Source organism: Candoia aspera, chromosome 12 (assembly GCF_035149785.1).
Source record: "Candoia aspera isolate rCanAsp1 chromosome 12, rCanAsp1.hap2, whole genome shotgun sequence".
NCBI classification, from domain to species: Eukaryota; Metazoa; Chordata; class Lepidosauria; order Squamata; family Boidae; genus Candoia; species Candoia aspera.
This window is the reverse complement of record NC_086164.1, coordinates 12,894,964-12,918,707: the sequence shown is the minus strand read 5'-3', so window position 1 is coordinate 12,918,707 and position 23,744 is coordinate 12,894,964. Positions and strand designations below refer to the sequence as shown.

Here is a 23,744-nt window from a genome sequence, read left to right as displayed (position 1 = left end):
TTTCTTAAAATGGTGAAAAACAAAAGAAAATAGTCTACATTACTGTACATGATTGTACAGTAAAGAAGAAGAAAAAAACCTAAATACATGATACTAATTAAAATGAACTAATGTAACCAAAAAAAATCCCAACGGAAAGAAAGATCTGTAATATAAATATCTATATCAATTTAATTCAACTGTTAAGCTTATCATTAAATATAGACCATACAGCAGCACAGTGTGCCATCTTCTCATTTTTAGAGGATAGAGACTTTTCAAAAATACATAACAAAACTCATATCCTAGATCCATTCCCTAAAATCAGAAGAAGGAATTTCTCTCCAGTTATGCAGAAGTATACTCTTTGCTGTATCCAGGCTTGATAGAGCCAGACATCTTCCTGAGAGGACAAATTTCGTGTTTTAAGACTAATTTACATTCTTAATTATAATATTTCTTCCCAAATTTATTTTAACGTATGTATTGATTTAAAATCAAAACAATGTTAGAACACGACCAAATCATGTGAGTTAAAGAAGCTTCATTTCTTCCATCACCAATATAAGTCTAATATCCATCCCTTTTAAAACATTATTTGGGGTGGAACACAATAGACCTGGGTGTCATCCTCATTTTCCAACAAATACCTTTGGTAGAAAATTAGGATAATAAAGGCAGGATATAAAATAAAATAAAATAAAATAAAATAAAATAAAAATTTGAAAACAAATGTTTTCTTCCCAAATATCCTGCTGGGGGCTGGTTTCCCCCTGGTAACAGATCAATGTACCGGTGCTATTCTATCCTACCCCCTAACCCAGATCAAAAATATACCTCTCCTTTGAGTTATGGATCATAAACGTGTGTGTGGGAGGGAGGAAGAAAAAAATGAGCAACAGGAAGGGTGAACTGAAGAGTTTCAGCCCGTTCCAATATGGTACCAGCCCCCTCCAAATGACGCTGATGTTTAGGTGTTCCTCCCCCCACCCCACCTCTTTGGATTTGCTTGGTCGTGGCATTTCCTGCAGGCATAATGCAGAAGCTTCGGCAGATGTTGCTGCAAAGAATGTAAGCGGGTTCTGTGCTTTATTGCGAGCTGATGTTGCCACTTGCCAGCCCGTTAAGAATTCTATCTTCCTTTGGCCCTATTCTTCATGGAGCGAATGCAGGATAATTAGCCTGAACTTTACATGTTGTGAATAGGAGAGCTGGCAGTTTCAGTGCTTTGGGGGAGCACTCCCTTTCATTTTAAGCGGCTTTCTGACTAACTGAAAGGAACATCTCGCAGCAAAGTGTACCATTAGGTAAGCATTCAAGATTTCAAACGAGGCACACGCTTTGAAAAGCAGCTGCTTATAATGCTCATTTTTTTAATTAAAAAAAAAAACCTTTCAGTGGCTTCTGCCTGGGGATGACTAATCGGTTAGATCAGCGTGCAGATTTGTCATTTATCAGACCAGAACCAGCTTGCGTACAAAATCATGTGTTTGTTGTTACATCGTTGGGTGGATTATTCTCAATAGGAACCTTTTTCAGTGCCTTCGGGTTTCTCGTGGGCTGTAATAAATCGCAAAGGTTGTTTGGGATATCCATGTTTTTAGAATTAAGTATACTATTTGTTCAGAAGATTGGAAGGTGGTAACCTGGATTCCCAAGTCAACAGGTTGCTTAGAACAAGGGTCGCATTTCAAACTGAGCAAGAACTAATCTACCCAGTCTCTGACTTCCATAGAAACCTAGACAATTCTTAAAGCACAAGAGGCCTTTAGCTGAATTTCAAAAGCCCTCTGCAAGGAATTAGTTCTGACTCCTGACAAGAAAATCCTGTTTTTTGCACAGCAAAGGGGGAGGAGAAATGCAGATATCTGGAATTTATCTTAGTTATGAGGAAGATATAAGGGGGTAAAACTAGGAAAGTGGGAATCACTTCTCAAACCCCTCAAGAGTCATTATTTAAATATTTACCAGGAGTCTCCCACACAGGAAAAAGATGGCCAAAACTCCATTGACTCAAAAGAGAGAGGAAGATACCAAGGATGTAAACTGGGTCTGAGATGTTTATATATATGCTATGGAGCAGTCAGATCTTCTGAACACATAGGCCTTCTTTCTTATTTGCAATAAAATAACTATCCAGCAGTGTTGAGTTGACTGTTAGCTAGTTCCTAAATGTGGGATATAGTTTCTGGAGAGAAGGGATTTATAGCCCTGCCTACTTTGAAGTCTGACAGTAGCCGAGAAGTATGTTTGAGCGCTCACTCTCTCCCTGTACAGAGCCTTTTCGATTAAGTCTATGACCACACCTGGATCTAGGAGAATTCATTGCCTAAGATCCAGTTTAGGATGTTAAAGATATTATTCCTTTCCCCACTTGTACCTAACCACCGTTCAACACCATGCGTTGGCAACTTCTTTCTTCTGCTGTGTCTCTATGATGTTGCCTTCATCTCATCCCCAGCCCATGAGTAGACAGGCTCAAACTATCCTTAGCTACCCTAATGTTAAAGTAGCATTTAAAATTCCTTTTATTCCAAAGTCATCCAAGGGCAGCCTCAAGGTGGACCAGACCAGCTTGGCTTTGTCACTCACTATTTTGCAGGGAAGTCAAGGGCTTGGCAACAACTAAGAACAGAGGTAATAAAGTGGACAGCAAAGTTCATGCTGGTATTGTTTGGGATGAACTCAATATTAAGTGGGTGGAAAGTCCTATAATGTGGCAATAGCACAAGACTCTGAGATGTGCACTTTAGATTGGGAGTGAAAATGTTCTGGGTTGTTTCAAACTAGATCTTTTATCTTCATGACATCTTAGACAAGGAGTAACCAACCTTTTTCTGACTGAGGACACTATATTATTTTTTAATTCTTAATATACCAATAGTCCTTGCTTAACAACCACAATTGAGACTGGAATTTTGGTTGCTAAGTGAAGAGGTCATTAAGTGAATCTTACCCGATTTTACAACCTTTTCTGCAGTGGTCATTAAGTGAATGACCATGGTTGTTAAACAAACGATGTGGTCATTAAGCAAATTACGCAATTCCCCATTGATTTTGCTTGCCAGAAGCCAACCAGGAAGGTCAAACATAGCAATCACATGACCATGGGATGCTGCAATGGTCATAAAAGCAAACCGATTGCCAAGTGCCCAAATCATGATCACATGACTGTGGGGACACTGAGACGGTCTTATGTGCGAGGACCAGTCATAAGTTGGGTTTTTCAGCACCTTCATAAGTCTGAACCATCACTAAATGGATGGTCATTAAGTGAGGACTACCTGTATTATTATTTAGAACTAGTATGGCTTTAGGGACATCGACAGATGATCAACCAGTCCCTATTTGATACAGTGAGGGATCACCCAGGTTCTGAACCAGGAAAAAAAAGGGGCAGGAAACCCAGCAGAAATGGCCGTCAAATTTCCAGCATTTACATCATAGCTGCTTGGCTCCAACATAGTTGATACATTTCTACCTGTAGGGGAGTATGTTATGATATGCAAACCAAACCACAGGTGGACCCCAAAATGCCTGAGAAATCTTTATTGGTGACCAAACACATTTTGAACATAGTTCTCTTACAAGAGCAATCCACTTAGGTTGGCTATGCCACAATCCTAAACACATTAGATCACCAATGAATTTTTTCCAGGCTCTTTGGAGTCCACCTCCTCTGTTTGCGTTGGCTGTTAGCCAACATAATACTTAGCTTGACAAAGAGCCCAGCTGCAAAATGTCTACATAATTCAGTAAGTCTGAACCATCACTAAAAGATGGAAAGAGGAAAGCATCAATAATGGTGGACCGGTTGAGTTGCAAGAGGTATGGGAATACAAACCACAGGCTCACTATCTTGATTTGCAGGCATTGGGTACCAACCTACTATCTGCTGTGGTTAACTGACATCAAGAACACACATTCATAGTTTCATATGCTCCTCTTCCTGTTTCCTGTAGAAATCTGAAGCTGCGCATTCTATATGCCTGCGTGAAGCCCATTCAATCCAAGGGTTGAAGCTGTCCAGGGTTTTAAGGAAATGCTCTTTCTCACCAAGCCTGCATTTTTCTGCAATCCAGTTAACTGGCCACAGCAGGAAGAGAAGCTAGGCCCATGTACCAAACATCTGAACTACTGTATGCCTCTTCTGCTGTTCTATGCACTTGTATTCATTTTGCATGAATTCCAGCATCAGAAGCAAAATACAAAGCCAACTGCTCATTTCTCAATGAACGGGCTTGGATTCTTCCCCTTAAACGGTCTTTCTTAATTATCTTCTTTTGAACAATGCAAATCCATATGCTGTTCAGAGCACAGGGAGGGAAACAAGAAGAATGTGCCTGATTGACTCCTATTTTTAGGCATTTATCCCTTCTGCTTTTTGAATCTCTTCTGCTTCCCTGATCACCATCTTCACAGCCTTTCATTATGCCAGGGAGGGGTGAGTTTGCTGTTGTTTGAACAGATAGCATGATCTGCATTTTCTTCAGCTGAGTCTTAAGGGGCTTGAACTCTTGAGTGCCGATCCTTTGCACGCAAAGGAAACTAATATTCCAAGTGTGGTGTTTCTTCTGGATTATATCAGCTGAGGAATCTCCTTTGCAAAGATGTAGAGGAGTTGTAAGGCCAAAACTCCCAGAGTTGCCTTGCAATGTTTTGTGAGATCTTTTTCAAAATGTAAATAGTATTTTCCCCCTAACTACTCAGAAGAAGCTGTTTTTATTTGTAGTTCTACTGGAAACAGAGGTTCTGTGAACTCTGTAGAACTGAACGAAGTGGAATATACACATCTGGCCTATCTGGGAGCAGAACCTGGTTCCTCCAACACACCGATGTCTTTTCTGAATATCAACACCACCAGGGTCTCAATCACAGAAGGGCCTTTCCCAGTTCAGCTAAATGGATTCATTTACAGGTAGTCCTCGCTTAACAACCCTAACTGGGACTGGCAACTCCATTACTAAGCAAGTGGTCATTACGTGAAACATCACGTGACTGCACTGACTTATGACGGCAGTTCCAGCAGTCCCTGTTGCAGTCGTTAAGTGAATCACCTGTGGTCATGTCCCAAGAATGGGCCAGCTTCCCCATTGATGTTGCTTGTCATAAGCTGGCTGGGAAGGTCACAAATGGCAATCATGTGAGCACGGGATGCTGTGACCATTGTAAGTGTGAGGACTGGTCGTTAAGTCACTTTTTTCAGCACCATTGTAACTCTGAACAGTTGCTAAACGAATGGTCGTTAAGCAAGGACTAGCTGTAATTAAAGGGTAATTAGAGAAGCTCTTCAGGGTTGTCTTCTTCACTTCTTCCTTTTCTTTCCAGCCTTTAGATAAGCACCAGGTTGTTGGCCATTGCCATTTTAACTTAATGCAAACTATGGCCAGTCAGAAAGGTGGATGATATGACTTCATATAAGCCAGCTTTCAGTGATCTTACATAAACAAGCTTCACACATAAAACAATTCTCTGCCCCAGCCTCAGTGTAAGGTAGGAACAGCCAATCCATGGTTTTCAAACCACATTTTTAGAACTGGACTCTCCCAAGAACACATTGCTAAAGTTTGGCAGGAAATTGCCATTTTTAGCTGCATGCATTTGGAGTACTTTAAAAAAGAAAAGAAGAGGTAAAATAGATGGGATAACCCTTACAAACTGACTGTCATGTTCATCGTTTCGATGTGCCTGGCACAGCGTAACGGTTCGCATGCCAGAGTGCTGATGCGCGTTCCTAGCTGGGAGGGCGCTGCTGAGATACCTTGCACCAAGCGCTCTAGCTCTGTGCGCTAAGCAGGAATGTGTTTGGGTTATCTTTTTGTGTCAAGGTCTTTTTGCCCGTTGATCAGCAGAACTCGTTACGAGCACCTGGGAATGTGAATTTGAGACGGTTGAAGGGGGGGTGGGACTCTGTAACGGGGCTATTTAGTTTGATTTTAGGCGCGCTTTTCTCATTCTCAGCTTTCTTTGTGTTTGCACTCTATCCTTAATAAAACCAGAACTTAAACTTTGTTTTTGAGTCTGAGCAATTTATTGGGAAAGGCATTCATTACACTGACAAAAAGGGGGCCATACATTTCAGCTCTCCTCCTCCTGCGATATCCCTGGTTCACTCCTGTTCCTTTTGGTTCTTGGGGATCTAATTAAAACACATGCAGACTTCGGTCCGAAGAAACCTGTCTCCTCTTAGTTTTTAAGGATAGTATTGCTGTCTTGTCAAATTTGCAGCTCCGTCTTCTGACCCAGCCCAAGCTACTTCGTTAGCACTGATGGAGACATACAGCGAGTTTATATTGCTGAAACTGCCCACCCAGTTGCTATTTTTATCTCTAATTTCAGGCTGGACTGTCAAGAAAGATTCTTTCTGGCAAAACAGAACAGTGCATATGTGCAATATATTGGTTTTGCTTTCTGCTTGCTTGATGGAGCCAGAAGGATACTGTAAAATGTCTTCCCAAGCAGAAGGATCCTCAACTGCTCTAAAATATCTCACAAAGGCCCAGTGTTGTTGTTGTTTTGGTTTTGTTTTGTTTTGTTTTGTCTTGCTAATTGTTAAAATCTCTTTTCAGAGTCACATTAACTTTAATGGTTGGACTTCTTAAAGCAGCTACATCTTTTCTCAGGCTCACACAAAGCTTAAAAGAAGAGTAGCTGCTTTCATTAATAGCAGGACGGTGTTTGTAAAGTCTGAAGCGTTTCTTCTGAATCGTTTTGAAAATGCACTGAGCCCAAATATATATGGCCATGAACTTCCACAGGAGAACAGGAAATAATAACACAAAAAGGAGGAGGAGAGCTGTCATAGGGGCAGAAAGGAGCAACTAAAATGAACAAAGATTTGGAATATGTCCTTCAAAGCAAAAGCTGCATGAGGGTTTTTTTTAGGTTAGAAAGAAATCAGATTTTATTTTCTGAAATATCTCATGATCTTAAGCAAGTGGGTGAAGAGTTGTGATTTCTTCTTCCTCTTTTGTAACACTGTAGTTTGAGGTCATTCAGAACAGCAGATTCAGGACCTAGTCAAGTCATCCTTTTTACAAAGCTATATTTAATTCAAAGGCAACATACTCACAGGATAGACAGACAGACAGACAGATAGATAGATAGTTTGTGGATTTATTAGTCTTACAACCGTATCAACGAAAATAAAATAAAGGTGAAATACAAAGTGTGTTTCCAAGATAAAATAGGTAAAAGAAAATACAATAATAAAATGCATATGTGCTAGATACAAAGAATCAACATTCATATAAATACATCACCTTTACATGATACCCCAATCTATTCAATATTCTTAGCTGAACTGCCTTGTCTATAAACTTAGCAGTTCTGCTAACAATGTATACATTAGAGCCCAGGAGGAAATAGGACAACCTGCAGTTCAGGTCCCGGTGGGCTGCTCTTTCAAGTAGGGATTTAAAATATCTAAGCCTACAAGGTGCAAACAGTTGACAAACAAAACATGAGCAATATCTTCGATGACTGGGGCACCGCCTATACATGTCCTCTCATGATATGGCAAGTAATGGAAATGCCCATACTTGGCCATGGAATCCAGCTACTCAAATCTTGTTCTAGTATAAGCCCTTCTTAGGAATTGCATCAAACAGGTTGATACAAAATACATTGACAGATATTTGGAAAGCAGTTTTGTTCTTAGCAATCTCAGGATGGGGAGAACAGCCACCATCTTAGACAGATTTTAAAAGGTGGTCAGACCTATTCATGAAGGACAGGTCTTTTGATGGCAATGAAGGACCTTCTTTCCAGAAGCCAGAATGCCATCTATGGGCATACATCTTTGGGCATAAACACATGTATATGTTTGGTTATGCCCATAGATATAGCTCCAATCATCACTATAAAAAGTGATGGCACAGTTTCTGGCCATTTGGGGGTGAGGATGGGTAGAAGATAGGTATATACAGAGAGAGACACAAACACACAAAAGGAACTTCCCTCCACACTCACCGTCCAAGAAAGGAATAGGAGAAATGAAAAATCCTGGCCCTGCTCATTTATAGGAGATAGACCCACCATCGTTCCACCCATTATAGCTTAACTCAAATCTCCCACCAATAAAAAGTTGCCCATTCTTTTACTATGGCATGCCATAACTGGCAGCCTGGTTACAAGATCTCAACTGAAGCTTTGTTATTCGTTGATTTCTCATTCTTTAAAAAGATTCTTGGGACTAAGCTGGTGAGGTTCTTGATGAACAGTGTCATGAGATCTGCAACCAAGTCCTTGTAAGGGAGCTGTTGAACACACACTCAGTTTTTGGGCATTTCAGAATCAAGTGCTCAGTGTACTATGGAAACTGGATAGCAAATTCAAAATAAGACCAACTGTTGGATTTAATCCAGAGGTGGTGTTTTTATGTATGTTTCATGCATGTTTTGCTATTATGTTTATCTCTGCTATTTATTTTTTCCCCCTATGGCTGCTGACCCTGTAACTGAAAAAAAAGGAAAGTGATCTAATGGAAGTGAAGAAATGTTGAGCTTAGAGTTGACTGTCTCATTCTCTTTCTATCTAGTTCTGATTTACATAAAGCTATATATTACTGTGGAAGTTCTGGGGGGCTTTCCCTGATGGAAACTGAGAATATTGTGTAGGCTGCATTTATACAGATGAATACCTTTGCTTACTGATTATGATGTAACATTAAAGATTTCACTGGTGGGGAAGAGAAAAATAATAAAATAAGGTCTCTGGTAGCTGTTCTGGTGGCAAATTTCATGCTGAGGTTAGAAAAATAAGTGGAACACATACACTAGCTTCTAACTAATGCAAAAACATTTGTTAGGGGATGATGAAAAATAAGCAGACTTTCATCAGTTCATAAACGCTGTCATGTTTCAATCATGCTCATTGGCTAGGTGCTTGAAAGATGGGTGAGCCCTTGCTTCTCATCTAATGGATTTTTCTGGTACACCTCAAATATAATGCTCAGCGTTCAACTGCTGTCCTCCATCAGAAGCATTCCTTCCTTCAATGGCCAACATCTGCTCAAAGTTGATTCTGATTGCCATAATGGCCATGGGAAGGAGAAGACCTGTGTTAAATTTTGAAATACTTTTCTAGCTTCTAATTGCACCTGGTGTTATTGAATTGGTTATTAAATATAGTAGGTGACTTCCATTGCGGCCACGACTCAGCTACTTCGTTTAAATTATTCAATTAAACCAAACTTTTTAGTCGATCTCTTCTAACCCTCCAGGATGGTTTTCATTCAACCTGAATAAAAGCAGTTGAAAGGCAACTGTGGATTCATTTTTTGATCTCACTGAGGCTGAGCAGAGCTAGAATAACCATTCAAGAATGGGTATTGGTCTCCAGAAAGATAAGAGCATAGAGTGTCCTTTCCTTAGGAAGACTGAGGATAAGAGAGGCTTATAACCATCCAGCTAATTATTTAATCTACATTACATTTACCTTAGGACCAGTAGGTACTTTACTCTTGGCATTTCCACTGCTGGAATAAGAAGTTGGTAGAATCCCTACCAATTAACATGGTTCTTTGCATGTGTGCTATGAGAAATAGAATCGATGGGCATTACATTGATTTTCATTCTACAGGGTATTCCAACCCATTTTTTGTAGCAGGTAGCACCCCATCACCAGACCTAGCTGACCTCAGAATGTGCAAACTAGCTATCTCCAATATGGGAAAGGGACCAATAGTATAATTAAGTTTCGTCTATGACTATAACTGACATAGGGTACTCAACATGTTTCAGAGTTATTCAGATTGCCAAATATTCAGTTAGGAATTATCCTCTATAATTTGCTTACACTCCCTTCACTTCTTTTGATTTTAATATTTCTGCCTGAGCTTGGATTGTAATAACTTTTTATCTTCATGGTTTGTTTTTTTTAATCTGCTCAATTGTGTCTGATTCTCAGAGACTGCCTGGACAAGTCCCTGCAGTTTTCTTGGCAAGGTGTTTTCAGAAGTGGTTTGCCATTGCCTCCTTCCTAGGGCTGAGAGAAAGTGACTGGCCCAAGGACTGACCCAGCTGGTTTGTGCCTAAGGCAGGACTAGAAGTCACGGTCTCCCGGTTTCTAGCCTGATGCCTTAACCATGTACTGAGCCAGAAAGCCCATAATATTAAGGAGAAAGATCACCATAATTAAGGTCTACACCTTGAGGTCTGATGGTACATGTCAACAGAAAAAAGTGGTATGAACCATATCAGTACCATATCAGGGTGCCAACTTTGAACACTGTCTATTAAGAAGAATGCAACTTCCCTGACACTACAAAATCAGCACTCTGAGGATACAGGGTTCTACTGTAGCTCCAGCTTGGGTTAATTTTTCAGTTTGAGAAAATGTTGCTCATGGGGAATCCCTTGAAAATGGGATTCACTACTTATTAGAGTTGCTTAGTACTTTGGAAGGAGAAAAAAATGCTTCAGACCACAGGTGTGCACACATGGAGCACCTGTTGGTAACTCCTAAAAGAGGCATGCGCTTGTCTAGAATTGCACTGCAGCTCTGGAAGGCAGCTGTGCAATTCAGGAAGAAAACAGCAGTGCTTTAAAGAGTTGCTGGCAGATGCTACAATATATGAGCCACCTGTGTGTTCCAGAGTACCATTTTCCCTTCAGATTTGAAGCCCAGCACAGCCCTATTGTCTATAGCAGTGTTTCTCAACCTTGGCTGCTTTCAGATGTATGGACTTCAACTCCCAGAACTCCCCAGCCAGCCTTGCTGGCTGGGGATTTCTGGAAGTTGAAGTCCACACATCTGAAAGCTGCCAAGGTTGAGAAACCCTGGCCTACAGCCTGAAGATCTCAACTTCAGCTTTCTACCACTTTATTTTGCTGCTTTTTATAGACTAGGGTAGACGTATGTTCTAAAAAAATATATATGTGAATATTTTGTATATACCACATCTTGAGAAATTTCCTGTGTAGGTGTAGTCTGTTTTGTCCTGACCGATAACCAGAATGAATGAATCTCTTTTGCTTTCTACAGGAAGCTTACTTGGTTCCATCTCAGTTCTGCTTTAGTTTGCAAATTCCATTTTTAATGCTTGCACAGACATCCTTGTGCCATTTTTGTACCCAATATGCACGTGTTTGTGATCTCTTTCCCTAATATATGACATTTTGTATGTGATTTTCCTCAATGCATGCTTTCCCCAGTTTTGTATGCTTAAAAAAAAACCTTGGAAATTTTTATCCCAACATTTCAGGGCAAAAAGTGAAGTTCACAATATATATATATATATATTGATTTCTATAGCCGCCCATCTCAGCGAGTGACTCTGGGCAGCTTACAACAATAAAACTATAAAACAATTAAAACAATTACAATTAAAACAGTTAAAATATAAAATAAATACATAATAAATATACATGGCTGCCAAGCGAGCAATGCATGGATGTTAATACAGCCAAGAGATGGGACCATCCACACGCTCGAGGCCCCAGGCCCGGGCACAAAGCCAGGTCTTCACGGCCTTACGAAAGGCCAACAGGGTCGGGGACATCCTAATTTCTGGAGGGAGGATGTTCCAGAGGGCAGGCGCTACAGAGGAGAAGGCACGCCTTCTAGTTCCCACCAACCGACACTCCCTGGCTGATGGGACCTGCAGCATACCCAACCTACTAGATCAAATTGGACAGGCAGACACAACTGGGAGAAGGCGGTCCCTTAGGTAACCTAGCCCCAAGCCATGAAGGGCTTTAAAGGTGACAACCAGCACCTTGAATTGCACCCAGAAGCACACCGGCAACCAATGCAGCTCATGTAGTAGTGGTGTTACATGTGTCGAGTACCCGACACCATTTACTATCCATGCAGCTGCATTCTGCACCAGTTGAAGCTTCTGAATGCTCTTCAAGGGCAGCCCAATGTAGAGCCCCATGCAGAGCGCATTACAGTAGTCCAAATGGGAGGTCACGGGGGTATGAGTGACTGTGAGCAAAGTTAATATCCAGGAACTGTGAGCAAATTGGTATGTATTAAAGATGAACCAAACAGATTTCCTCATTATACTGATTGGGACACACCAGAAAGTAAGAATGTGGACAGCTCCAAACAGTCACCCTGTTCTTTCAAAGGTTCCCGGAGACATTATAATTCTCTAGATCTCAATTATCAACTCTAGTGATTGTTCCCATGGGTGATAGGCAACATCATCCTTTCTCTATGGTTTCTATGTTACTGCTGTCCTTGCAACTTTGAGAAGGTGGGAAGTAATTGGTGGGATGAAGCTCAATTTCTTGAAGAAAGTTGGCTTAGAAGGATTTGTTTATGGAGTTCCTGATTCTACTGTAGGTTCTAGCCTGTTATTCTCAGGTCAAAATAAGAAGAATGGGTCTTATCCCTGTTCTGAAGAATTGGCAATCAAAGACAATTCAATTCTTCATCCCTTTCCATGTCCAATTCTCTACTGCTCAAAGAAAGACCCCTGGAAAGAAAGCATGTATTCTATTGTACTCTGTGTGTGTGTGTGTGTGTGTGTGTGTATGTGTGTGTGTGTGTGTGTGTGATCAGCATAACCATTGGTTAAATAAATAAAGGCAAAAGTTTTAAGAAGTGGTGGTAAATCACAAGGGGAAATGATACTGATGCGTCGTTCACAGGGCAGGGCATTTTCTCCACAATGCTGTTGTTTAACTTGTTCTGTGATAGAAACTGATCAATGTTTTTTCTCTTGTCTTTCATTCCAGTCTTTTCACTATGCTTCCTTGAGAGTAAAGAGCAAAAAGTGGCCCAAAGGTAAATGGTTGGAAAAATTAAGGATTTAATAATATGACATTAAAGCCACAGTTGGACGGAAGTACAACATTGTATTCTCATTACAGTGTACTGGTCTGGTGGGCCAGGCCAAATCCACCAATGGGCACAATCACCCCTATCTCTCTCTGCTTTTCTCCAATCTGTTCTCTCTCTCTTTCTCCTTCTCCTTCTCCTCCTTCCCCTTCTCCTTCTCCTTCTCCCCTCCATCTCCTTCTCACATAAAAATGGCAGGGAGCTATAGGTGCACAGCTGTTGAAAGTGGCCCAGTAGGCACAAAATGCCATCTTTGCTATAAGAAAGTCTTGAGGAAATATATATGAATGAGCTGGGCACAGCAAATGAGTAATGGATAATTAAGGAACTTTGATAAACTGTAATGAACTGTGATCATTCTGATGCTCTTGTTTTCTCTGCTGAGACTTTCTCTTAAATTCTGGTTTAATTAGGACAGTAATGCCTAGCTTTCAATTCCTCCTATTTGTTTGTATCCCCACCCCCAAAATATATACACAGACACACAGGTCCATACGAGTCACATACATACAAATTACCAGTGTGCAGGGGTGCAGCTGACAAAAGTTTGGGGCAAAATGTTATATAATTGTATGCCTGATAGCAACAGTAAATTTTGCTGCTATACCTAACTGCTGTATGCTTAAGTTCCAGCCCACTGATAAAACACTGCACAAAATTTTTTTTTTGATGCAATCATATATATAGGCACATTGGTAGTATTTTATAATTAAATTTGTATCTTGAAGATTTAAAAACTTGAAAAGATTCACTTCTGAAAATAGTCTTTCAGATACCATGGTCTAGAATCATATGGGTCATAGCCAACACTTTGAATTGTGCCTGGTTACAATATTTTGAGTTGTGTATGTGTACAAACTGGTAACCAGCAATATGGGAATCAGGTATCTCCCTGTAACTTGTTTCCACTCATAGTGCAAGGTTTCTACATCCTCTTCAAGAGGGGGCTTTGTGGAATATATTGCAGTACTCCAAAATATTATCTGTAGATTGAGCTGACATCTCCAAAAACAAGCTCACAGTTGGTTCCCTAGTTTCAACAGTGCCAAAGCACTTTTGATTCACTACTATAACTAGGATGTCCAAGTACATGTCTGGATCCAGGAGACAGATTTTCTGGAAATGCTGGACTTATGTATTAAATGCTGGACTTACTTATTATACTAAAATATGGTTTACTTAACACTTGAGAGCCAGTTTGGTCTAGTGGTTAAGGTTCTGGGCTAGAAACCAGGAGTCTGTGAGTTCTAGTCCTGCCTTAGGCATGAAAGCCGACTGGGTGACTTCAGGCCAGTCACTTTCTCTCAGCCTGAGTTGGTGCAACGTAGACTAGCCTCCTCAAGGTGCACCCCAGGCAACGTGACTTTGTCACAGCTAAATAGTCTACACATCTGGCTGCTGGACCTCACAAGGATTTCCCAGCAAGAAAAAGCAGCATGAATACCAAACTACTATGCCATACGGTTAAAAAAAAAACTTAACGCTTTTAACAGATATTATTTTTTAAAAGATATTTAATTGTTTTATTAAATAAATCACAATTGACATTGTTCCCTCAACATACTAAGCTATAAACCATTGTTTACAAACCACAGTGGCCAGGTTCATGCAATGCACCAAACAGCATATTTTAGAACTATATGTAGCTCATTTTCTAAACCATTTTTCCCTGATATCCCTTTCTACTGATCTGGAGAACCTTCTCTCCATTCATGATAGAAATACTAGTGAAGAACTTGTACAGCTTCCTTGGTTTTCTATGGAAAGGAGAGATAAAGTCGGATGTCAACTGGTGCATTAGTAATATCAAACCTCCAGCCCATCTCAAATTCTGTCCAATGCCTCCGGTGATTTCAGAGTGTTAATTAGTACGTGGAACACTTCAGTTTTTAAATGCCAGTCAGAATAAGTCATTATCTGACAATTTCAGTAAACTCATCCTGTAATCTGTTTGAAAAGCACAAGGTTGTTCAAGAGTATCCTATTTTTTTTTTATTACAGACTTATATGTTCCTGAGTTGTTCTACAATTCACAGAATTCAGAATATCAGTTCCAAAGAAATAAACTTTTTAGAGCTTAGCTTTGGATTGTAGAGAAGAAAGAATCATAATTTAATAGGATCTAAACTCTTGACAGTGTTTCGCAGCTGTAGGACAAATATAATTAATATAACAATGTAAACCCAATTTTTCACACTGCACAGTCTAATGTTTTAATTAAATTTCCCCTCGGCTTTAAAGGAAAAGTGATATGAATATTACAAGAAATTCTGTTTCTGGTGATAAAGGAAAAAATGGCAAGAAAAAGGCAAAGTAGAATCTCTGAATTATCCAGTTGTTTTGGAATAATGAAAGTAAAGTCTTTTGATTTCCTTGAACTTAGCATTGCTCCCACAATGCCCAAATGCCTAACCTCAGATAAATAAATAGTAGTAGTAGTCTTTATTGAGGTCATTAACCAGCACAAGGAAATTAGTATTCAACTATCCAAACTATCCAAAACTAAATTGATAATATCAGGGTAATTAAGAAAAGTACATAATTTTGGCTAAAAGACAATATTAAATCAAAATATGCTAAGAGGTTTGCTCAGGCTACACATGTATACAACAGCACCACCAACGACAGGAAAAGATCAAAATTAGCAATCTGGGTAATATGAACTTTAAAATAGCAATATAAAATGCAAACACACACACACATACACACACACACACACACACAAATAATAAAATAATCCAGAAGGGATTTAAAAATTATAAACTTCTGTTACAGACCCCTGACAAACCTGGGAAGGATAGAGTATAATAGCTAACATGGTGAGAACACACCAAAGCATTAAAAAGAAGAAGTTAAAAAGTAGGCAACGGTTAATGCTGAGCCTGATCCGTTTCTGGCTATTCATACTCAGGCAGGTTCAGTAGGCTGCGCTGCACCTCACTGTACTCCCTTGCTTTGTTAAGAGAGAAAAAGAATGTGCAATATTGCACCCATTGGATGTATTTTCTTTATAGGAGGTTCTCTGAACAACAGCAGCCGACGGCGGATCTCATGTAAAGACTTGGGGCATGGTGATTGTGAGGGCTGGTTATGGAAGAAGAAGGATGCCAAAGGTTACTTCACCCAAAAGTGGAAAAAATACTGGTTTGTCCTGAAGGATTCTTCCCTCTACTGGTATACTAACCAAAATGTGAGTACCTGCCACAATTACAAGGAAGACGGAAACTGTAAACTGGGTAATGGAATTTGTTTGGACAAAGGGGGGAAGGGGAGAAGGCAGAGAACCTTCCAATAAATTAATAGCGGGGTCACCAGTCAGAATGTTTATGCAGACAAGGGATTGAGCTGGTAGATGAGGGATAAAGTGTCTTGTCAGACTTCTGCACCTAACACAGAACTGGGCTGCTAGAGAATGAAGCTGCCTCCCCTTCACCCAGTAAGAAATACAGTTTCAGTCCTTCCGCTGATGAAGGCTGTTGGCATGTGTGGACAGTCTGGAGATGTAGCATCTCCGTGACCCATGGATTGACTCAAGTTGATATTCAGCCACTGCACAGATGAAGTAATGTGAGGGTTGGGTGTATTGCCCATTTGTGTGTCTGTGTGTGGATGGATGGATGGATGGATGGATGGTAGATAAGTAGATAGGTAGATCCATCCCTGATACTCATGTTTTTCTATCGTTTTTTTTGAGAAGGAAGGAATTGGGAAACCAGGGGTGCTGAGCACAAGCCAAGCCAAGTGTGAATTTCACTGTCCAAACAATTTCAGAGTAAACTGGCTTCCCAAATGGCAATGCTGAGCTGGTTTACGGTAGCAATAAATCCATCAGGCTTATAGCAAAGTTGTAAATTCAGTCAAGCTTCACAGACATATCAGCAGGCACACCACGCAAGGAGCAGGAAAGGCAGGGAGGGAGAGACAATCTGAAGGCAAACTGAGTCAAATCCCAAGGAAGTCTTGGCAGCCAGGAATTTTAGAGCTGGAACCTTTACAGACCAACAAAGTTCTAACCACCTTCTCCAGTGCAAGTGGCTTGTTCAATATCAGCAGCCTCTCATATCACCTAAACAAAGCTGGTCCTGATCAGATCTGGCTTTCATCAGCAAGTTGCTCCTAAGTAGCCCTGTCAGGTCCAGCTATTCTTCAACACATCTCCCATGTAAACTGAACCAATGGAGGTCTGCCAGGGTCTCACATGTTGATTCCCACATGATCATTAAAAAAAATTATTTATTTTCTAACCCACCTTTATTATTTTTATAAATGACTCAAGACAGCGAACATACCTAATACTCCTTCCTCCTCCTCCTCTCCCCAGAACAACCCTGTGAGGTGGGTTGGGCTGAGAGAGAGGGACTGGCCCAAGGGCACCCAGCTGGCTTTCATGCCTAAGGAGGGACCAGAACTCACAGTCTCCTGGTTTCCAGCCCAGAACCTTAACCACTAGACCAAACTGGCTCTTTTTTTTAACTCTGTAAACTGCCCAGAGTCTATGTGAATGGGTGATAAAAATGTTTGCTAGTAAATAAATAAACAAGTTGGTCTGGGGTTTAAAAGATTACATTGCCTGACTAACATGATTGATAGTGATTACATTCATTCAGAGCGAGAGTAACAAAGTCAATTCTGAGTGAAGTCAGTGATTCCTGAAAAGAGGAAAGCTTTCAAGAGAATTCTGTCTATGCCACATAGATTCACGGTTTTTCTCAGTCAGAAAACAATTGAAAGGTTCCCATCAAGCTTTGACATCCTGGCTTTTTCTGATTTGTGTATTGAAAAAGACATGGCAGACTCATCTGCACGTCAGAGCAATAAATCAGTGAGCTTAAGTGCCTTTAATTCTGGTTTTGATTGTGCTCTAGGCTGCCAGAAAGTAACATTAAATCAGCTTCAAAAGTCATATTCCTCACACAGGACTGAAAGAAGCTATGGTTGCATATTCCTGCGCATAATTTGATTATTAATAGACTGAAAATTAGCCTCCTTTTTCTGAAAGGGCTCAGTATTTAAAGGTCATCTACAAACAGAGTTGGCATTAGCTTAGCATGCTCAGTGATCTGGCAACCTAATTATCTGTAATGGAATGGGGGTGTGGGACATCCTCTTCCAACCTTTTGCTCTATCTCAGTGGTATTTTCTCTTTTCTCTGGTCACAGGATGAAAAAGCAGAAGGATTCATCAGTTTACCAGAGTTCAGAATAGACCGAGCAGTCGAATGCAGAAGGAAACAGTAAGTACAAACCAAAGTCACCTACAAAGTAGAGATGGGAGTGAGTAACTTTCAGACCCAGCCAGTCTGTTTGTGTTTTCTGTAAAATTGTGTAATGCTGCTTTGGAGGTGCAATTCCAGGATTCTCTTTTCTTATATAAGAACTTTATTATTTTCAAAGTATATTTAAAATACGAAGTAAAACATATAGGAAAGATAGAGAATAAAACTAAAGAAAAAAGAAAAAAACTATAAAAGGGTCAATAGATGGAAAACAGGAACAGAAAGTGACTTTCAACTTTCTCCAATACAGACGTGAATACATTTACAAATATAATCTCTTATATTTACTTTACTTTATCACTAAAACCCAAGGACAAAATTTCATTTTTTCTACCACAAGTGAGTACTCTAAAAGTGGTAGCAACCAATTCCAGGATTCTCAAATTTGAAGGAGTTTTGAATTCAGCAGAAGCCCCTGTTGGAGGATGTGCTCCTGAATGTAAACACCTTTTCATAATAATGGAGTACTTTTAAAATCCTGCAATATTGTCAATGAAAAAAAAATGGCCGATCACCCTTGCAGATAGAGTCACTTAATGTGGGAACTTTAGCTACGGATCTCTACACAGTGCTGGTGATTCTTCTTTGTGATCCTGCTCTGTTTTGCCATCTGCCAAGTGTTGTTCAGATCTACTGTGCCAGTTATCCCTGACTTAGATGGACCACCTCTGCTGAAGCAAAGCAGCATCAGAGGGGAGTAAGATGGGGAAGAACTCCATGACTCCGTTTCTGTCTTTGACTGCTAAAACCGTGTAAATCGTCTGCAGCAGGGAAGGAGTGCTGTAAAAGAGCAAGCAAAAACTGCTGAAAGAAATAATTGTTATAAAAGAAAGAACTTCTGGGTACTGCCATCTCTGGGACACCGTCAGTGTGTGATGACAGTCACCAAATTCTTTCCAGCCTATCTGCAGCATGAAAATGGATGGAGAAAATGGGATCCAGTTCTCCCTAGTTACAGACTGAAATCGTTGGTTCCACTCTGCACAGTGCATTCAAACACAGGGATGTAGAAATTAATTCCCATGAGACCCACTTTCCTTTTTCCGTGTACTTCACCCTAAAGCCTTTTGAACACATGTTCCTATTTGCCACTCCGAGATGGTTTTTGGAAAAAAAAGCAACAAAAATTTACATTTATTCTTAAGTGCATCTCTCTGGGATGCATGCTTATTTGTACGAAGATTTTTGTAGAAGACTCATGTTGTGCTTAATTTTGGATTTGTGTGAGTAGAGTACTGCATCACAACATTTGGGGAAGTGTGGAATCCAGAGGATAGTTGTCTGGGAAATGGCAATTATGGGCATGAAAAGAAGGGAGTCAAATGCAATTCTCTGATATCTCTTGAGAAAATCCCTGGTTTGCTTCCCTGCTTCTTGCATCATTTGAAGCGGTTCATCTGAAGCCTTTTGTCGGAGAAAATCAACCCGAGCACCAGCACTTGCAACGTATGCCTAACTTGGCAATGCCAATATTTATAAATTCGATTTCTGATCTTAGCTGCCAATCAGACCAATGTGCTAGTGCACGTTAGAGTTATGGGCTGCAGAGTCCAGCATTTGAAGGGAACAGCCTCAGTCCATACTAATGCAAGCACCCAATCTTCCATGACAGAGTGCCTTTCAAATCAGTGTTTTGTCTCACTTCAGTTGATTGGTCTTGTCTGCCATCTAGCGGACAATGATTGCTGAAGTCCTTTCGAGACCTGCATTTTTATCATGGCCTATTCCTCAGGGTCATGGATCACAGTGATTCTAGTCCATTCCACTTCCACATCTAATGATTCACTCGTCTGTTCTTTCCCACTGTAATGGTTTGTGGGAATGACCTTGGGATACTGGAGGAAGAACCACAGACTAAACAACCCTAATGAAAAAATACCTCAGTCCACAGAAGGAGAGAAGGCGTGGGAAGTGTTTCAGAAAGGACCCTCCCTAGTTTTCCAGAGAGTAAAAGGAAAGGAGGGGAGAAGTACTTTCAGACTTGCAAGATTCTGTTAATGTAACCTTACAACAGAGTTAGTACTCTTATTTCTGCTTCTTGTCTGGACTACCTCAAACATCCATAGTGGTAACCTACCTTCCTTCCTTCCTTCCTTCCTTCCTTCCTTCCTCCCTCCCTCCCTCCCTCCCTCCCTCCCTTCCCTTCCCTTCCCTTCCCTTCCCCCCTTCCTTCCTCCCTTCTCCCTCCAGGTCCTGTTAAGAGGTTGGAAAGAATTCCAGAAGCCATGTGCTGAATGTCTTCCCACTCTTCTTTATTTCAGTATTCCATTCAAAGCCACTGGAAATGCTGTGCTTCTCTGCACAATTATGTGCTGTGTCTGAATCTCACATGAGGAGCATAACTTGGGGGTTGTCCCTGACTAAACACCTCCTATATCAGCAAGGAAGCTGTGCCCTATAGACCATGTGAAAATCTGTGCTTGCTGCCTCTGGGGGCACCAAAAGTTTGCTAATTGGGTACATAAATCCATGCTCTTATTGTCAGCCTTCAAGGTAGCCGAGACAAGGAAACCAAAAGCAGAAATACTAATTCTACCTTTACTGTAAGGTCATAGAAACAGAATCTTGCAAGTCTGAAAGTGCTTCCCCTCTGCCCTGCCTTTAGGTTCCAGAGAACTAGGGAGGGTCAGCTCTGAGATATTTTCTTCAGCCCCAATCCTGTTTTGGACTCAGACTTTTCTTATCAGACCACTGTCTAGGCAGCAGCTCTCCTTCTGTCTCCCAAGGTCATTCTCACATCCCATTACACTTACAGAACTGCCTCTTAGCCACTTTTCCCAAGTCAAGACCAGGCAAGATTTCTCTACCATGGGGCCAATTTTTTTCTGACTTCTTAGAACATATGAGGCATGAATTGTTAGAACAGGGCTGAATTGTTAATTTGGGGGGGTGGGGTGTCTTTATTTTTAATAATTTCAATTGGTATGCTTCTTGGAAGTTTGACACTTCTATATTCCTGGTTACTTTGTTTTAAAAGGTTGCATCCTATTTGCCATCAATGTTAGTGGTGCAATCTCTGGTTTCCTATCAAATTTCAGTGGTGAAAACATAGGAGATTCCAGGGCTTTCAAAAAAAAAAGACCCCATGGACCACAGTTTTTAGTAGGGGGAAAAAACTTAGGAAGGATGAAGAGCTTTACATCTTGAGCAGAAACTCCATGTCAAAGAAGGGAAAGTTGGGGTCATATCAATACAGCTCTCAAAATTCCACCTGGGATAACTAATGAGGAAAAACTCTGTCAATTGTATTTCAAAACACCTGGAGATACCTGGTCGCCACCAAATTCAAACAGTAACTTTGGAAAATCAGTAGAACTGAATCACTTGTTCTGATACTAGTAGAAGCCAAATATTCCTTTTTCTTCTCTGTCCTCTACTCGTAGTGCTTTCAAAGCTTGCCACCCCAAAATCAAGAGCTTCTACTTTGCAACTGATTGCCTGGAAGAAATGAATCGGTAAGTTGCATCGACATTCTGCATCGGGTGAAAATGATTCCCTCTGATACATGGTTGGGTGTAGAGCAGACGAATGGAAAGGTAATGCTCTTTTATCTTCAGATACTTGTGTTGAGATTCTGTTGTATGAACAGATACAACATGAATATTTTGCTGCCCTTGAAATCAGGACTGGATTAAGGATGTTGATCACAAAGCAGCACCCAGGAATATTTTTTCTGGGCTGCCTCCAAATGTATATCAAAGAGTTGTTGTGAAGTGGATAACCATGCAAGTTGTTTGAATGGAAGAATGAAGGAACGAATGAATGAGCAAGCAAGCCTGTGTCCAGGATCTGCCAGGACGCTCATATCTTTTGGCCTACAAACCTTGTCATCTTGGTGCTGGCTTTGCATGATGGATGTTGTAATCCAAGCACATCTGGAGGGCACCCGGTTGCCATCTAAACAGCTATGGAGTTTGCAAAGTTGCCATCTCTGGCCACTTAACTCAGGAGAGCATACTACAGTATGCAGTCCTCCAGACACTGCTAAACCTCATCTTTCAGCATCCCTCAGTAATGCCTAAGGCTGCTAGGAAATAACTAAAGCAACATCTCAAGGGCCATATTTTATGCCCCGATGCCTTAACTCTTTCAGTGATCCCTTACCAGGGATGGTCTATTTGTAGAGGGCTACATGTCCCTGCAAGTAATCTGTTGGGTGCTGTAAGTTAGTGGTGAGTGGACTTTAACAAAGGAGTGGACACTCAAAGAAGGTGAGGCCATTCAGTTCCTTTCTCCGATCCCTTTCTTTCTGACATCCTGTCTTCCTGACACGCCCTTTTCTTACTTTCTCCCTTCCTCTCCATTTGCTTGCAAAGAACTGTCAAAATTAATCCAGCGGCTGCAAGAAATTATTTTAAGGGTTGTATGTCACCTGTCCCTAATCAAAATAGACTTCAGTTGCTAGGGAGAATAAAATGAAAGGGCGGGGGATACCTTCCAGAATCTTGCCTCTGTTTCATCTGCATGCAGAACAGACTGCTGCTATTAAGGCCATCTCTCTTCTAATCCATCCACGTTTTGTCATATGTTCTCACAAGGGGCTGGCTCTTAATTTATAAGACGTGATTTGCAGGGAAGCAGCATTATCTTGGTAGGAATCCAAGTCATCTGAATGAAAATTGTGATGGGAGATCTGGAGCTCACTGTGCAGGCTGGTATACTTGATCTTCCGACTGCTGGATTCTTTCTGGCTGTTTGTTGTTGTTTTTAAAGACAGAACTTGCAAAATTTATGTCCTCATGTTGCTTTCTCAGATCTGAAGCAGCTCCCTCGTGTCCTGTGCCATGAATTAATCATGAAAATTAATACAGTTGACTCTCGTTTGTCTTGGTCACTTAGAGCCCCATAAAGTGATAAATTGTGCATTGTTGCAAATATGCTTGGAAAAGATAAAAAATTTCCTGACATATCACTCTTTATGTGCCTGAAGAAATGGAGAAAATTATGGGCATGTATTCATCAACTCACTCCCATTTTTTAAAACGGGTAGTTTTTTGGTAAATTATATTCCTTTATTAAGCTTTCAAAAGTCTTTAAATTTCATTAATAATTACATGATTAAAAGTAACCATCTTATTTTTAACCCACAGTGTCCTAACTAAATAGAATAAAGGTTCCTCCCACTAATTTTAAATTATATCCTGGCTACAAAAATCTAGACAATCACTAGAAAATAGCAAAGAGATACAGAAAAATCTTAACTGTTGCTAACATCTACTATTCACCTAAATTTTTGCAATCTAGAGCTAGTAGCTCTCCTTTTATAACAATAGTCAATTTGAAGCACTACAGAATAGAACAAATCATCTCTGGATGTTTTGGAAACCATTCATTCATTCATTCATTCATTCATTCATTCATTCATTCATTGGATTTATAAGGTCACCCAACTCAAGGAATGTAACTCTGGGCAGTGTACAACAGAAAATATGTTTTTCTCCTAATGTATTAAAATTAACAAAGTATCAATAGAGGTATAGTGTCAAGACCATGGGAAGTAATAGTATGCTTTATGCTGCACTTATCAAAGCACATCTGGAATGTTCTGGTCCCCACAATACAAAAAGGATGCTGGAAAGAGTGCAGAGAAGAGCAATAAATACGATGAAGGGCGTGGAGGCCAAGTCCTACAAAGAGTGGTTGAAGGAACTTGGTATGTTTACTCTAAAGAAGAGAAGAATTACGGGAGATTCAATTG

At 40.4% G+C, this 23,744-nt stretch overlaps 1 protein-coding gene across 1 annotated transcript in view; it reads left to right on the top strand.

The window, feature by feature from the left end:
- The window catches only part of LOC134504464 (connector enhancer of kinase suppressor of ras 2-like), a 273,137-nt gene that overhangs the window by 239,267 nt on the left and 10,126 nt on the right, over window positions 1-23,744 (top strand). Inside the window, exons 16-19 of the mRNA XM_063313693.1 lie at window positions 12,669-12,717; window positions 15,786-15,961; window positions 17,931-18,004; window positions 21,430-21,501. Of these exons, the coding sequence (XP_063169763.1) occupies window positions 12,669-12,717; window positions 15,786-15,961; window positions 17,931-18,004; window positions 21,430-21,501 (371 nt within the window). The remainder of the gene's footprint in view (window positions 1-12,668; window positions 12,718-15,785; window positions 15,962-17,930; window positions 18,005-21,429; window positions 21,502-23,744) is intronic.